The 17,031-nt window shown below is 38.9% G+C and overlaps 1 protein-coding gene across 3 annotated transcripts in view; it reads left to right on the top strand.

Annotated features, from left to right (window-relative positions):
* The window catches only part of ext1a (exostosin glycosyltransferase 1a), a 68,223-nt gene extending 52,284 nt beyond the window's left edge, over nt 1–15,939 (top strand). Inside the window, exons 4-12 of one of the 3 annotated variants that reach the window (XR_014200692.1) lie at nt 796–915; nt 2,219–2,351; nt 3,804–3,922; nt 5,430–5,525; nt 5,710–5,799; nt 7,020–7,180; nt 9,882–10,053; nt 11,543–12,562; nt 12,824–15,939. Coding sequence is in view for 1 of the 3 variants with exons in the window: in XM_082150092.1 (XP_082006218.1) it covers nt 796–915; nt 2,219–2,351; nt 3,804–3,922; nt 5,430–5,525; nt 5,710–5,799; nt 7,020–7,180; nt 9,882–10,053; nt 11,543–11,728 (1,077 nt within the window). In the remaining 2 variants the exon portion in view is untranslated. Of the gene's footprint in view, nt 1–795; nt 916–2,218; nt 2,352–3,803; nt 3,923–5,429; nt 5,526–5,709; nt 5,800–7,019; nt 7,181–9,881; nt 10,054–11,542 lie in introns of all 3 variants that reach the window. The other 2 variants (XR_014200693.1, XM_082150092.1) reach the window with 2 other exon arrangements.
* Nucleotides 15,940–17,031: the final 1,092 nt, after the last annotated feature.

Raw genomic sequence — 17,031 nt, 5'->3', positions numbered from 1 at the left:
TGAATCATCCATGAATGAAATCGTTCTAATGCCACATGCTAATTAGCAGGTCAGAAGCGATCAGTGCCAGTCCTCAGGCCTCAGAGACTCCACACTGAGAGCTGGTCGTGTGTAATCGAAACTCTTGCCCTCGCCGGCAGAACGACTCGAGAGTGAGAGAAGCGACAGGTTCTGTCGAGAGCAGGAGTTCTGCGTTTCATACGCTCTCGTGACCCTGAGGCGCTGGAGGCCTCGACAGAAGCTGACACTAATCGGCCAGTGCAATATTTGTAAAGGGAATCTTCCTCGAGGGCTGTTTGTGTTTACAGTGAAGAGAGACTTTAATAAACGCACACACCTGATGTGACTTATAGTTCTCTCAGTTTGTTGAGTAAACACTACAACAGAACTCTATCTATCTATCTATCTATCTATCTATCTATCTATCTATCTATCTATCTATCTATCTATCTATCTATCTATCTATCTATCTCTCTATCTCTCTATCTATCTAATTCAATCTGTCTGTATGTCTGTCTGTTATTAGTTCTATCTATCTATGGTTCTCTCTATCTTTCCAACTACCTAGCAACACCCTGGTATCTCCTTGGTAACCACATAGCAACTAATCAGGTGCCGATCCCCTATAGACTCATCAATCACCCAAGCACTATCCTGAAATGACTTTCACTTTTTGGGGTGAACTCTTCCTTTAATCTACTCTCGAAACTTCCTTTACTTCCATTCCTTTAGTTATTTAACTGGTGCCTTCGATTGGAAATGAAACATGATCTCACTGCTCACATCTCTTCACAGATTCCATCGACGGTTCGCTCCATCCATCAGGATCGCATTCTGTCCCTCCGCCAGCAGACGCAGTTCTTGTGGGAAGCGTACTTCTCTTCTGTGGAGAAGATCGTGCTCACGACATTAGAGGTGAGCAACGTCCTGATCAATGAACATCTTTTACAGCGGTCAAGACATGAGGCCATCGAATCCGATTGGATGAATCCCACAAAAACTTGCCCGGGTCATAATTTACCCTAAAAACAAACAGAAAATGAGAAAATTGCAGAAAATTATGCTCATTTTAGGACCATTAAGATTTTTGCATCGTGATTATTTTCATGATTATTGAGCACGTTTTCACTCCACAGTTCTCATTACTGTAATGCATCCGGAATCAGATGTAATTATGGGTTTATTTGTAATTCTCATCATTTTAAATGATTTAATGATAATATTATAATGAGAATCATCCAGGCACAATGATTTATTTAGTAAAATTTGCATAAATGTGCTCATTATCTATAAATATTTTACTATTTAAATCAGTCACAAATACCATAATGAGAAGTATATATTCCCCCACCCCCACATAATGTCACAATGAAAAAAAAAAAAAGGCTTAATTTTCTTTCAAATGGAAAAAGAAACATTTTTGCACAAATTCTTTTACCCTCCCTATAGAATGAATTGCATGTGATCAGTCATTTCGGGAGCTATTCCTGAATGAAAACGAGCTCCATCTGGCCGGTCTCAGGCTCTGGTTTCACACACTTCTCCCTGGAGGAAGTGTTGTAGTTCTGAGATGTGCTGGATTGCTGTTAGTGTGTAAGAGGACACCCGGGTCAGGTCTTGAAGGGTTTATCTGTGATACCGAGCATTAATATGTGTCCGAATAAACATGGCTTCGGTCCAGCTGGCCTCATGTTTATGAAAGTTAGGCTCTTTAAACACTCATGAAATTTGAGCCTTGTTAATGTTTGTCAACTGAGTCTAACATGCGATGCCGTGACACAATAAAAAGCATATTTACCATGTTAATCAGAGGCTGCAATGAAATCGCATACTTTTCTAGTCAAGTCACCTTTATTTATTTAGCGCTTTTTACAAAGCAGCTTTACATTGAAAACAGCAGATTGTAGAACTGTACAGCAGATCTAGAAGAAAAAAAAATGGTCTCATCGTCCAGCTTAAGTAAGTTCAGTGATGGTTCATTTTTGTTGTAAAAAAGTTATTTATTTAGTTAATTTATTTATATATATATATATAGCCGCTTTGGAGAAATCGTTTAGCTCAGTTCATTTCTCATATAATGGTGTCAATGCAGGCAGGTCAATAAAATTGTTGAATATTAAGTAATATCTACTATATAGTAGGCGAAAAACAGTAAGTGACAAGAGTTGCATGTCCGAATTCACAGTACTCTTAAAAGCCTCTTTTAAACCTCTTCCAGATCATCCAGGACCGTGTGTTTCAGCACAACGGCCGCAGCACGCTGATGTGGAACCGGCTGCCGGGAGGACTCTTCACCCTACCACAGTACTCCTCATATCTCGGCGACTTCCCCTTCTTCTACGCCGAGCTCGGTAAGTTTGACTGAACACCCACTGCAGTAGCCACGCCCCAAACTCTCCTCCTGCTACAGTAGCCACGCCCCAAACTCTCCTCCTGCTACAGTAGCCACGCCCCAAACTCTCTTCCTGCTACAGTAGCCACGCCCCAAACTCTCTTCCTGCTACAGTAGCCACGCCCCAAACTCTCTTCCTGCTACAGTAGCCACGCCCCAAACTCTCTTCCTGCTACAGTAGCCACGCCCCAAACTCTCTTCCTGCTACAGTAGCCACGCCCCAGACTCTCTTCCTGCTACAGTAGCCACACCCCTGACTCTCCTCCTGCTACAGTAGCCACACCCCTGACTCTCCTCCTGCTACAGTAGCCACGCCCCAAACTCTCTTCCTGCTACAGTAGCCACGCCCAAACTCTCCTCCTGCTACAGTAGCCACGCCCCACACTCTCCTCCTGCTATAGTAGCCACGCCCCTGACTCTCCTCCTGCTATAGTAGCCACGCCCCACACTCTCCTCCTGCTATAGTAGCCACACCCCTGACTCTCCTCCTGCTACAGTAGCCACGCCCCAAACTCTCCTCCTGCTATAGTAGCCACACCCCTGACTCTCCTCCTGCTACAGTAGCCACGCCCCACACTCTCCTCCTGCTATAGTAGCCACACCCCTGACTCTCCTCCTGCTACAGTAGCCACGCCCCAAACTCTCCTCCTGCTACAGTAGCCACGCCCCAAACTCTCTTCCTGCTACAGTAGCCACGCCCCAAACTCTCCTCCTGCTACAGTAGCCACGCCCCACACTCTCCTCCTGCTATAGTAGCCACGCCCCTGACTCTCCTCCTGCTATAGTAGCCACGCCCCACACTCTCCTCCTGCTATAGTAGCCACACCCCTGACTCTCCTCCTGCTACAGTAGCCACGCCCCAAACTCTCCTCCTGCTATAGTAGCCACACCCCTGACTCTCCTCCTGCTACAGTAGCCACGCCCCACACTCTCCTCCTGCTATAGTAGCCACACCCCTGACTCTCCTCCTGCTACAGTAGCCACGCCCCAAACTCTCCTCCTGCTATAGTAGCCACACCCCTGACTCTCCTCCTGCTACAGTAGCCACGCCCCACACTCTCCTCCTGCTATAGTAGCCACACCCCTGACTCTCCTCCTGCTACAGTAGCCACGCCCCAAACTCTCCTCCTGCTATAGTAGCCACACCCCTGACTCTCCTCCTGCTACAGTAGCCACGCCCCAAACTCTCCTCCTGCTACAGTGCTACTATTGTTTACTCTTGTGCGGGAGATAATCTCATGAATGGCATACTAATATTAGTCAATGAACAATAAACTGGGTCAAGAGAATGTATTTTAACAAAATATCTTACATCACCTTTAACAACATACTATTAAATCTACTCTATGGAGTCAGTGTTTTATAAATATATGAATTGTCTAATTAAACATATTGATCTTCTTCTCCACAGGTATTAAACCACAGCAGAAGTTCACCGCCGTCATTCACGCAGTCACGCCTCTCGTATCTCAGTCTCAACCCGTTCTCAAGTTGCTAGTGGCTGTGGCCAAATCACAGTACTGTGCCCAGGTCAGTTATTTATATACTATAATATTATTTATTAATACTATTTTAGCATTTATTAATATTTTAAATTAGCTTTTATTTTTATACCTACAGTTTCCATTTTATTTTGAGTCAAAAAATGTGTGCTTTTGTCATTTAAAAAAAATATTTATATTTAGCTTTCATTTATATTTATTTCAGTTTTTGTGTTAATAATTTTAGTTCCTCAACTTAAACTTGTTTATTTCAGTTTTATTAGTTCTGGAAACAAGAAATAGCTCAGCAGCTGTTGCATAAAAACCACATCAAGGATGCATTTCCATAAAAGCAAATATCAGGCTTTTTAGAAATATGCTCTGGTCAAACTCAGTCACTTCAACTTTATGAATTCTAACTTGAATGAACAAGATATTATAAGAGCATATAAGAGTTAATTTAGCTATTTTGGCATCAGAGAACTCATCAGATCCATTGCTAATACTAACAGATGTTTGTTTTCCCTCCAAAATGAGGTCATTTCCTAGAATGTGATGTCACTGAGGAACTGGCAATTGTTATTTAAAGACATTTTACAAAAGACTAATAGGATTGGATGTTGTTCCCAAAAACATTACATTCACAAAGTAGAGAAATGTAACTGTGATATTGTGATACAAGTACATGAAGTAATATCATTTATTAAGACTATTCAAAAGTAAGATTTTTTTTTTTTTTTCTTTTGGAAAGAAATTAATACTGAAAGAAATTAAAGTGATACAAATTAACATTAAAGACTTTAACATGTTATAAAAAATTCTGATGAATGCTGTTCTTTTCAACTGATAATAATCATAAATGTTTCTTGAGCATCAAATCATCATATTAGAGTGATTTGTGAAGGATCATGTGACACTGAAGACTGGAGTAATGATACTGAAAATTCAGCTTTGATCACAGGAATAAATTACACTTTACTATATATTCACATAGAAAACTGATATTTTAAATTAAAATAATATTTCACATTTTTACTGTATTTTTGCTCAAATAAATGCAGCCTTGGTGAGCAGAAGAGAGTAAAAAGACATTTAAACGTATTTTGAACAGTTAGTTTTATTGCTTGGACTTTGTTTCTGAGTTTTTATTCACTTGATTAATTATGTTAAATATGTTTTATCACTGAGGGTAATAAATGCAATAAAACTGTTATGGTTCCTTGTATCTCAGAATCTCATAAAGAGTCTCTGATGGATAAGTAAAGATTTTAAGCAGAATGAGAATCGCTGTTAAAGTTCCCGTGCCGAGATCAGCCTGTGATTTGATATGAATGTTATTGCAGGACTGAGTCCTATACGTGTGTAAATCACATGGTGTGCGGCGAACAGAGATATTCATGATCCAGTGTTCACTGTTTTTACTGTATTTTTGCAGCCGTGGTGAGCTCTTTCAAAAACATTAAAGAATCTGACCGACCTCAAACTTTTGAACAGTGGTGTAAATGATATAAAAATGTACTTAATAGTAGAAATGACCTGTGATGACCTTGTATCAGATCATTGTCCTGTGGAACTGTGACAAGCCTCTTCCCGCGAAGCATCGCTGGCCCGTGACTTCTGTCCCAGTCATCGTAATCGAGGGCGAGAGCAAGGTGAATCTCCACTTCAGCCTGTCTTTATATTCTCATATTATCAAATGAAGTGTCTGGTTTTACTCGCTGCGATGACACATGATGGATGGCGTATAGATTTGTTGCTGCCGTCGTTTTGCTCTCTGCCTTGAATGAGATATTGAGCATTTTCTGGAGGAGGTTTCACGTGTTTGACTACGTTTAGGTGATGAGCAGCCGATTCCTGCCCTATGACAGCATGAGGACAGATGCAGTCCTGAGTCTGGATGAGGACACTGTGCTCTCGACCACTGAGGTGAGTCTGGGGGATGCAACAAAGACGTTAGATATGCAAAGACAGTGCAATCATAGTACTATGAATGGGAGAAAGTGCAACACGCAATAGGGTGGAATAAGTCCCGCCTTCTAAATACATTTACATTTACATTTAGTCATTTAGCAGACGCTTTTATCCAAAGCGACTTACAAATTAGGACTAATTTAAGCGAGTCATCATAAAGAGGCAAAAAACAACAACAACACAAGAAGTGCTCAAAATACGAAGTTCAGGTATTATTCATTTTATATAAATAAAAGAGCCAATTGCAGACTGGTAAAGTCATTGCATCACTGTTAGAAGCACTTATGACTGCACATGCACATTGGCTGAAAAATGCAGTTTTTTAGTCATTATTTGAGGAATTAGAAGAAAAAAAAAATTAGACTGGTGTTGTTGCCCGAGAGATGTTTCAAAGATGGCCACCTTTGGTTTCAAAGATGGGACTTTGGCTACAACCAATCACAGGAATCAGGGAAAACTTAAAAAAAAAAAACTGGCAATATAAGCAGATTTTATGGTACTGAATATTATTTATGCACCATTTATCATCTGTAATACCATCGTGTAACCACTAGATGGCTGTATAGCCATATATATAAATATATAAACATGGCTGTGTATTTCCTAGTTGCTGGAAACATTGTTTTCAGACGTAATAATTTACTTGTATTAGGTTTTGCATTTGGATATGTATTTAGACATTATTAAAGACTACTTTGTCAGATTGTTGTTTTTTTCTTTTTTTCAACCGATCATAATGATTCTAAGTGCTTAGTTTTTGTTAATTTTGGGTCAAGCATTTTATTTCAGAAGTTGTTTACATTTAATTTGCTCTTATTAAATTGTATTATCAGCATTATAGGATTAGTTCACCAAAAATATGCAAATGAGCCCCGCCTCCACTCACTCACTCAGCTCAGAGATCCACTGGTTGACGATCACACGTTGATCTGATTGGTTACAAGGTAGTTTGTGACGTCAGAAACACCAGCGATTTCAAAGCGTGTGTTTGAGACTGTCTTTGGTTCACTGCAGTTTTAAGGAGGAAATACTCAGCAATGGTGTCGACTTATGAACTTACACATGGTTTGTCTTAATCCAAATGCAGTATTTTTCATTGTTAGTTCATGTGAAGTTATTGTAAAGTGTAGTAGTTGCATGTTTAGTATGTACTTATAGTGTACTCATTCCCACAGGTGGATTTTGCCTTTACTGTTTGGCAAAGTTTCCCAGAGAGGATTGTGGGATACCCAGCACGTAGCCATTTCTGGGACTCTAACAAGGAGCGTTGGGGATACACCTCCAAGTGGACCAATGATTACTCCATGGTGCTGACCGGTGCTGCTTTCTACCACAGGTCAGTCAGATAACCAACTTACGAACCACATCTCACTGTCATTAGCACTGCAGTGGAAGGTGTACACTCTCCATGAGCAGCAACAAAACACTCCACGCACAAAAATACTCATAAGCAAACATCTAAAATAAACTTTTCCTGTGTAGAGTTTGAAACTGGGCGTGCCGAAACGCCGGCAGATCACTAGAGTTTAGAGCATTTGTGTATTGTTAGTGATTTATCGCCCTATTCGGACGGTAATTGTTTCTCATGTGGACGTCTGTAAAAAATGTATTTGCATGGTATCTCAGTAGGGCTGCACAATATATCGAAATATCACAAATGCATATATCGCGATATGCATATCACAACGGCTCGCAATAACTGCGATCATGAACAAAAGACAAAGAGAAAATCACTCGCTGCTCTCGGCTGAATAACTCTTGTAGCTTTAATAAGAATCAGTATATATTTAATTCATACAGTGAAAACTAAGCAGTGTTTTATTTTTACATTTGATTATTGAGTTTGTGTTGTTAAATAACCCTAATGTAGGATAACCTGAACCCCTGAACCCCGAGGTTTACACTGATGTTACAATAACACTTCTTATATACAGTAAAACACTGATGTTCACTGGCAGAAGTTTAGGGATGCTTTCTTGTCACAAAAAGAAAGTGAAACACATGTAGGTTATATAATAGATAATTTAAGTTTACTTTACACACTTTAAGCATTATCGCATCGCATATCGAATATCGCATTATTTAATGAGTTATCGCATATCGCATTTTTCTTCAATATCGTGCAGCGCTGGATCTCAGTGATAAACTCCTGCATTCGGATGGAGATTTATTGAGGGTGGAGGAGCGAGTTTTGTCACTCATGTGGTCATTCGCATGATTGTCTGCTGTAAATAAAATGTCATATGCTTGGAATAATATGAATAAATTCATATTTAATTTAATAATAGAAAAAGAATTTTTTATTTTTTTATTTAATTATTTTAATCAAATTTAAAAAAAAGTAGGAAGCTAGACGTGCATACGCTATATTTGAAATTCTTGCATTTTATCTCAAAAGGATGATATTTAAAAAATATGAAAATTAGCGGAAACAAGTTCATGCATCCTCTTATTTACATTGGGGTAAAAATAAAGCTGCTTGGTTTGTATTTTTAATGTTGTGTATAATAACGTTAGCCCACATATTTTAAAATGGTGTCATATATTGCTGCCACAATAAGGCCCGATTTCAAATGTTTACGTGTTTTTTTTCTCTTCTTTTTGTTCGCTGAGGTGGAGCTGTGATGAAATATTGTTCTTGTAAATACTTTCCAGCATTTCAGTAAATAAAAGTGTACATCTTTAAGATGCATGTGAAACAGTTCTCGTACGGTGCCCTGCAGTGATCAAAAAGGATTTAAACAGTGAATTTTAAAGTGATCTCTTCTTGTAAACTCAGAGATGTGGATTCGGACGGTAATTAAATCACCACACGATCTTGGTGTTTGTCAGAAAACAGTAGGTGATTCGGCCGGGGCTTTTTACGCGGGTGGTGAGAGAAAAACACTGACATTGTGGATTCGGACAGCAATAAAATCACCGACTAACCCCTGTAAATGTTGAAAATACCTTATGACCCATTGAGAAACAATTACCGACCAAATAGGGCTTTTTAAAATAAGCCCTTATTATCCGCCTCGCGTCGGGGTCCTGATCAGCCTGAAGGGGTTCGCTATAACAACCGCCTTGCTCTACATTATCCCGCTTATTACATGGCTACCCACCAAATAAATCAATAATTTGACACAAATATTGATTTAAAAAGGAGTTTATTGACTTAAAAACGATTGTATTGCTTCTGCTAAAGAAAATAGTCCGTTCCGTCTCTACGGTTAGAATCCTGCGTCCATAGCAACGCTCTGTTTATCATGGCAACAGTGTGTTATCCTTAGCAGCGGTTATGTAAGGGTTAATGCCCTTCGAGGTGTCCATTGTCAGGTATTAATGGACACCTCGAAGGGCATTAACCCGCTTATTTATTTTTTTACCTTTATTTTACCAGGAAGTCTCATTGAGATCAAAAATCTCTTTTACAAGAGAGACCTGGCCAAGGAAGCAGCCATACATAAACAACATATTAAAGTGCTACATACAAGGAAGCAGCCATACATAAACACAACATAGTAAAAAATAAAATATATATACTACTGTACATACATACAATCATGCAGAAATCATTCAAATACAAGGACCTCTCAAGAAAAACAACTACATGTCTCCTATATGGTCACTTGCCAAATAACACATTTTTAAAACATTAGTTTATATTTTAATTAGTTTTACAATCGAAATCTAAAGTTTTTACAAATAATAACTTGGTTTCCCTGGTTACGCCTGACGGTTTATTAAGCAACCGGAGATATTTATAGTCCGCTCAGCTCGTAGAAGCCTTCAGTTTACTGCCTGTTGCTATGGTTACTCACAGCTGATGTAGCCAGCGCATTTATTTATTCATTTCGAACGGTAAACAGTCAGTTTCACCAGAACTCCTTTACTAGGTGTCCTCTATCACTTTATAATGGACACCCTGCAGCCAATCAGAATCGAGTATTCACCCAGACCATGGTATAACAAGAAATAACACACCGCATTCTACATTAGAATTCAACCAAGCCATGTAATAAATGTGTTTAATGCGTTATCTTTTTCTAATCCAGGTATTATAACTACTTGTACACACACTACCTGCCCGGCAGCTTAAAGACCATGGTGGACCAGCTCTCGAACTGTGAAGACATCCTCATGAACTTCCTAGTGTCTGCTGTCACTAAGATGCCGCCTATCAAGGTCACTCAAAAGAAACAGTACAAGGAGACGATGATGGGACAGGTACAAACTCTGTGTGATTCTGTCACTGCCATATTTTCAGCTGTTTTAACGATGTGTGATCTGATCTGATATTATGGAGCATGTCTCTAACTTCATAGAAACACATCTATACATCATCTAAACACATCTAGTTGTGTATAGGTTTATAGTGTTTTTTTACTTCATTGTTGTATGTCTGTATTTATGTAGCACTATGGTCCTGCGAGGCACGACATTTCGTTCCACTGTATGTCCCCACATGTAGCGGAATGACAATAAAGCTCAACTTGAACTTGAACTTGAACTATAGAGCGCACACATACACTACGTGATGTAGTCTAGTAGGTTACACTAGTGCGCTTGAGCATTTAGACTATTAAAATACATTTATAACGCCCTTAATATTCAAGATAAGGGGCAAAAATACCTCTGTGTGTCTATTATATTTATATCATTTAGTATAGTTAATCAATATTATATGTTTTTTTCTCCAAATATAAGCATGATTACAAATGTGATATTGATTTTATACAACATTTCAATAAACAAGAAGTTAATAGGGTTATTAGTCTAACCGTTACTTACATTTTTAGACACAATATCGCCTGTTTTTGCTCTATTTCGCCAACGAAAATCGTTCCAAACAAAGACACAGGACTGTTTCGTGTCTCTGAACCCACGGAGGTGTTTCATTACTGAATGAATGAATCGGTTGAATGAATGATTCAATGACTCACTCATTAAGAGAGTCAAATGCTTCGTTCCTGAATGAATCAGCCGTTTGAATGAATCGGTTGAAACTCAGTGACAGTGACTTTGCTGTTTTAATTTCACATTTAAAGTATCTTTGCACTTTTTACATCATTTCAAAATATCGATACTCAACATTTTATGTTTAAAAAAAAAGAAGCTAAACATTATTTCTGCCTTTGCTGCTGGTTAAACACATTCATGTCCCTCTGATCTGCATTAAACGGTCTGTGTAAAAGCCTGACAAGATACCAACACAATAAACACACCCAGCAAAATATCATCTAATTATCATTATCGATAAAATCCCAGAAAATATTAAGATATCATTTTTTGTCACTGTCGCACATCCCTAGCTCCATCATGTGCGAGATGCTGTAATAGATGTACAGGCATATAATGTAAAGTTCTTGAAAATACTTCTTTACTTATCAGTGAAAGTGACTCATGTTTTTTGTGGGTGATTAACTGGACGCAAATTAGCGAAAATGCACTTTTCATTGGGGAAAATATGAAGCCATGTGACCTGTGCACAAACAAGACTCTAAATGGTGGTCATGTGACCACTTTTTTTGCACTTTCGTTGATTTGTATTTGAGTTCTTCTCCCCTGAGATATGTTTGACCAATAAATGGGTGTCTCATTTTATTAAAAATAAACTAAAATAGACTGTTGCATGGAGGCAACACCGAACCACAGAGGGTTGAAGACATCCGTTTACATTGAGAAAGCAGCTAACCCGCCTCTCTTTCCTCCTCAGACGTCCCGGGCGTCTCGTTGGGCCGACCCGGACCACTTTGCCCAGCGGCAGACATGCATGAACAAATTTGCCAGCTGGTTTGGCACGATGCCCCTGGTCCATTCGCAGATGAGACTGGATCCCGTTCTGTTCAAGGACCAGGTATCGATCCTGCGCAAGAAGTACAGAGACATTGAGCGACTCTGACAAATCTGAGAAGCGCCTTCCCTGTGGATGGGAAACGGCATCCGAAAACCCCTCAGAACCCTGATAAACCTGATCCACGGGGATAAACGGGGATAAACGGGGGCACGGAAACGCTCCGGGAGGGAGCGGGGGGGGGGGGGAGTGTTGTGTTCGAAGAAGATTCGTCACTAACTACGAATATATGAAATCAAAAAGCTCGATCAGAGACCGCATTGACGTGATTTGGCATTTGGATGAGTTTCACACAACACACAGACACAAAGCTTTCTGTCTTCCACACCCCCTCTCGTAATGCTTTGCCAATGACAGCGGTGACCATGGCAACCTCGCCAGCCACACACACACACACATGCACTCACACACACATGCACTCAGAATATTGCACATCGGTTTAACTCTGGATCATGTCAGATGTGGGATTTGCTGAGGTCGCCTGTATATTTATTCCCGCTGCAAGCGTTACGCCCCTCTTGAAGACGCAGGATGACGTCCCGTGGAGAAGTCGCGCGTGCGAAACACCGCACACAACGTCACAGTGCCTGAACTTTCAGATGGACCGGATCTGGGAGTCCAAAGGGGTTTTGTATGAATGCATAAACACCTTGTTCATGCTGCTTATGTTTGGATTCAGTTTAGGTGTTCCACTAATTGACCCGAAGTTTTAGTTTTTTTCTTTCTTTACAAGCCTTTTTGTGTATTTTTTTCAAAATGACATAATTGTACTATTTTCTTTTTTTTAAGATTTACACCTTGTCCTAACCAGACGCTATGCAATTAGATTTCAGAGACAAGCAATTTGTCTGTCCAAACTAGACAAAAACAACAACTAAAAAAGTCAATCAGAAGAGTGTGTGGGCGGAGTCTAACTATTCACAACCAAATCAATTACAAATCACAGCCAATCAGAAGAGCGTGTGGGCGGAGTCTCTCAACTCACAACCAAATCAATTACAAATCACAGCCAATCAGAAGAGTGTGTGGGCGGAGTCTCTCTACTCACAACCAAATCAATTACAAATCACAGCCAATCAGAAGAGCGTGTGGGCGGAGTCTCTCTACTCATAACCAAATCAATTTCAAATCACAGCCAATCAGAAGAGCGTGTGGGCGGAGTCTCTCTACTCACAACCAAATCACTTACAAATCACAGCCAATCAGAAGAGCGTGTGGGCGGAGTCTCTCAACTCACAACCAAATCAATTACAAATCACAGCCAATCAGAAGAGCGTGTGGGTGGAGTCTCTCTACTCATAACCAAATCAATTTCAAATCACAGCCAATCAGAAGAGCGTGTGGGCGGAGTCTCTCTACTCACAACCAAATCAATTTCAAATCACAGCCAATCAGAAGAGCGTGTGGGTGGAGTCTCTACTCACAACCAAATCAATTACAAATCTCAGCCAATCAGAAGAGAGTGGGGGTGGAGCCTCTCTGCAAGCGCACTGCACTCACAACCAAATGAACTAGTACATAATCAAATTCATAAATATTACACCATATAAACATTATTTAAAAACATACGGAGTGACTGAAAGTTTGAAATCTTTGTCATAGAATACACGTGTTTGCTCACAGTTCCCTTCAAGATCTGAGGTGAATTATCAATTGTCGCTTTTAGTACGGCTACAAAGGTCACGCAAAATGATATTCAAACTCATATTAACTTAATTTAACAGTAAATAAAGCACATGACCATCATGATTATCATTATCAGATTGTATGTTGTTGTTCCAGCCTCGCAAAATAGAAATTGTTTCTAACGTTGTTCGGATGGTTAGGACAAAAACTCGATAAACATCGTGCTCACGTCTGGTCGAGACACGGTGTTAAATCCAGCGGCACAGACATCTCGTTCTCGTCTTATAGTGTTCACACTGCAGCTAATTCAGATGTCACTCCACTTCTGACTGCTTGATCTTGTTCTGAATTTGTTTATATGAAAGTGACATGCATTTTAAACCTCAGTTCAGACACCCGCTTTTACCAATCTAACTAGTAACTAGTTGTTAATGCAGTGACATCACTTTTGCAGTGACTAAAAACACCCCGAGTCTGTTTACGTGGACATTTCTGAATGTTGACACAGTTTTGCTTTCTTTAAAACCCCAAACATGATGGATGTTGTCAGTCATGAGACACCCGATGTTGTTTCAGTGTTTACGTGGCTAGGATGTGTTTCTAGAATCACACACTCAATGAATAGAGTAATTTTAAAGAGATATTAAACACTAGTTTTTGCATTTACTCTCAATGTTGTAGACGGAAGACGCAAATCAATGAAACAACTGAAAACGCTTGATTAGGAGAGAACGACATCCATTCAGAGCTTCAGGTCGAGTTTTGAGAACGTCTTCCATTGATTTTCTGTTCAGAAAGAGATATTAAGTCTTTATCGCTCATGTTCTTCTCGGATTGAATGGATGGAGCTGGTTTTCCCAGAGGAGACTGAGGCAAACGCCAAACAATCATTCACTTTAACATGGTCTTTAGTCAGGGTAGATGACATATTTAGTGCTTTGTGAATGAACAATCTTCATCTTTATTAAATATGGCGTCTACCCTGACTCAATGTCCCTACAATTACAAAAAAAGCACCATATACAGTACTTTTGTAAGAACATTTTCCCTATTAAAGACAACATTAGGGATGATGAGACCATGAGATGATAGGAATGTGTGAGCTGGTAATGAGTTTGCTGGATGTCAGAATTATTAGGAAAATATGAGCAAGATCTGCGTTGTTTATCCTTTTGATCTTTCATTTAAAAAAATAAGTACAAAACCTTTCTTTGAAGTAAAACAATTGAAAATGGAAATTGAAAATATCAATTTCAGAAAAATTACATTTTAAGATTGTTTCCTGACAGGTTTCCTCATTCAAACACTCCTCATCTTCTATTGTTCAAGTAAATGGACAAAAGTCGTTAACTCTTTCCCTGCCATTGATGGGATTTCCCTGCTTTCCATGTCTTTACACTGTTATACGGTAGGGGGCGCTATTAGCCATCTTTTACAGAATCAATGGATCAAAACGCATGCAAAGAAGCAGAAACAAGCGATAAAAGCATTGCTTATGCATGTTGTAGTCTCAGCTTTTTGTTCAAAATGTTGCTTTTTAATGAACCTTACCAACAAGTGTTGATAAAAAAAAGAATGCATGAAGCTTCTTTTTTTTTTTATTGCATGTTCAGATATTCATATAACAAAATATGGGGGCCATGAAAATTGTGCAAATGAGCAAAAATTTTGGCAACCTTTTTCAAAAAACACTGGCGGGGAAAGAGTTAATTATTGGCCTGATGCTGGAAATGGGGAAATTTGTCCTGGTGTGCTAAAAATGCTAAATATGAATGAGATCATAGATATTTTATTCTTAAGAATGTCTAGGGGTGCCAATAATTGTGACCAATGTGTATTAGAGAATTTTTTTTATTTTATAAAGTGATTTCCCCCTACATTTTATTTTTTTTACCTTAATAAAAGGTTAGATATTTGTGAAATTTTTGGAATGAAAGATCAAAAGGATAAACAATGCATACTTATTTTCACAACCTTTTTTCGCTCATAATAATTCTGTCCTCAACTGTATATTTGCATGGCGATCATCTGATTTTTATACGAGAGTGTTGAAACGTGTAAATGTGAAAATGCAGAACAGAATATGTCTAAAATCATTCAAGATGTGGAAAACGCATTATTTAGAAGTGTTGGTTGTTCACGGTTGCCATATTAATGTAGAATTGAACTCGTGTGCGTTTGCATGAATGAACTGAGTGGAAACTCTGGAAACCGGTTCTCCGAATAAGAAACGGTAGTGAGGATATATCAGGATTCAATCACACGTTTCTTTTTGTCGTCTACAAACGAACGTGCCTTTGGTCAAGACACTTCTTGCGTTATTCTGTTAGCCTTCAAGCGCACGATCTCCTCTTCCTCGACAGCACTGATCTTCTTCTTCTCTCTATAGTTTTCCTCGTCTAACACTGGAGTTTTCCCGATGGTTACAGGACTGACATTCCCTCTTTCACTCGGCCTCGTGTTCATATGTGTATTTAGCACACATGAGGATTCATTTTAACTCAACTTTGATTCTTTGCTTCATCCTTGGATTCCTTTATTTTACAGGATTACAGAAAATACAATGAAAATTCTGATTTTTTTAAGATATAAAAAATGCTTTTATAAAAAAGAAATAAATGATATTTGATACATTTGTGTGTGTTTTGTTTATTTTAAGTATGAATTATCGTATCATATTGTTTGGTGGAGCATTATGCATTATTGGTGGAGACGTACTATTTCAGCTTAGTTAAAAAAAAAAAAGATCATGTTTTTGTGGTGAAAAACTACTTTTTTCTCTCTCTGTCTTTATTCTTATTCCAAAGACAAATGCTATTGTTTGTACAGATATTGCTTTTTTTTAAAAATTTTTTTTTTTTTTTTTATTATCCCTCCCCAACCAACCCGGAACAAACTGCCTTAGATGATGTGTTACAGTAGTAATGGCACATACAAATAAATAAATAAAATATTAAATAAAAAGATAATAGCAATAATAATAATGACACAGCAATAGTTATATAATGACAGTGTCAATGTAGAAAAAAAAGGATAGAGAGAGAAAAAAGTTGGACATGTGGAAAAACTACATTACCCATGATGCTCTACAGAAAAGTCCACCAATCAGAGTCAAAAGATCTATCTAGCTCCGCCCACTCTCATAAAGCACTGCGAATATATATAAACACTGAATATAAACACTTTTTATAGGCGTATCATAGTGATTCAGGATAAGACAAACCCGGTTTGGAAGATTAATATACATTTTGTAAACTAGTTTAGTGTTCCTTTACTTCTCAGACGCTGAAATGAAGCTTGATCTCTCTCTGCCGTGCGTGAGGGAATAACAGAGAACAGCAAACGCTAGGACAGCTTGGGAAAGTGGGACGTTCATTGTTCTGGAATGTTCCTCGTCAGTTCCTGAGGGGTGCTGGACTGAGTTAGTGGCGCTCCACTGGAGACTGACGTGGAACTTATTAATTATGCCTATTCTCTGATGCTTAAATACTGCTTTTCAAAGGATTAGGGGCTAAAGGCACACCGGGGGGAAAGGCGCCTTCGATTTTACTCTCCTCTAAACCACTAGATCATAAACATTCATAAATACTTTCATAAACATCCGCTTCAAGATGCACGTGGAAATTTGTCTGATCCGTGACGCGATCCGTGCAATTTTGTAATTTTGTCATACAGCACAATATTTTATATATATATATATATATATATATAGCCTATATATATTA

The sequence above is a fragment of the Leuciscus leuciscus genome (genome assembly GCF_965113295.1).
Source record: "Leuciscus leuciscus genome assembly, chromosome: 20".
Lineage (NCBI taxonomy): Eukaryota > Metazoa > Chordata > Actinopteri > Cypriniformes > Leuciscidae > Leuciscus > Leuciscus leuciscus.
This window is presented reverse-complemented; position numbering and strand designations above follow the sequence as displayed.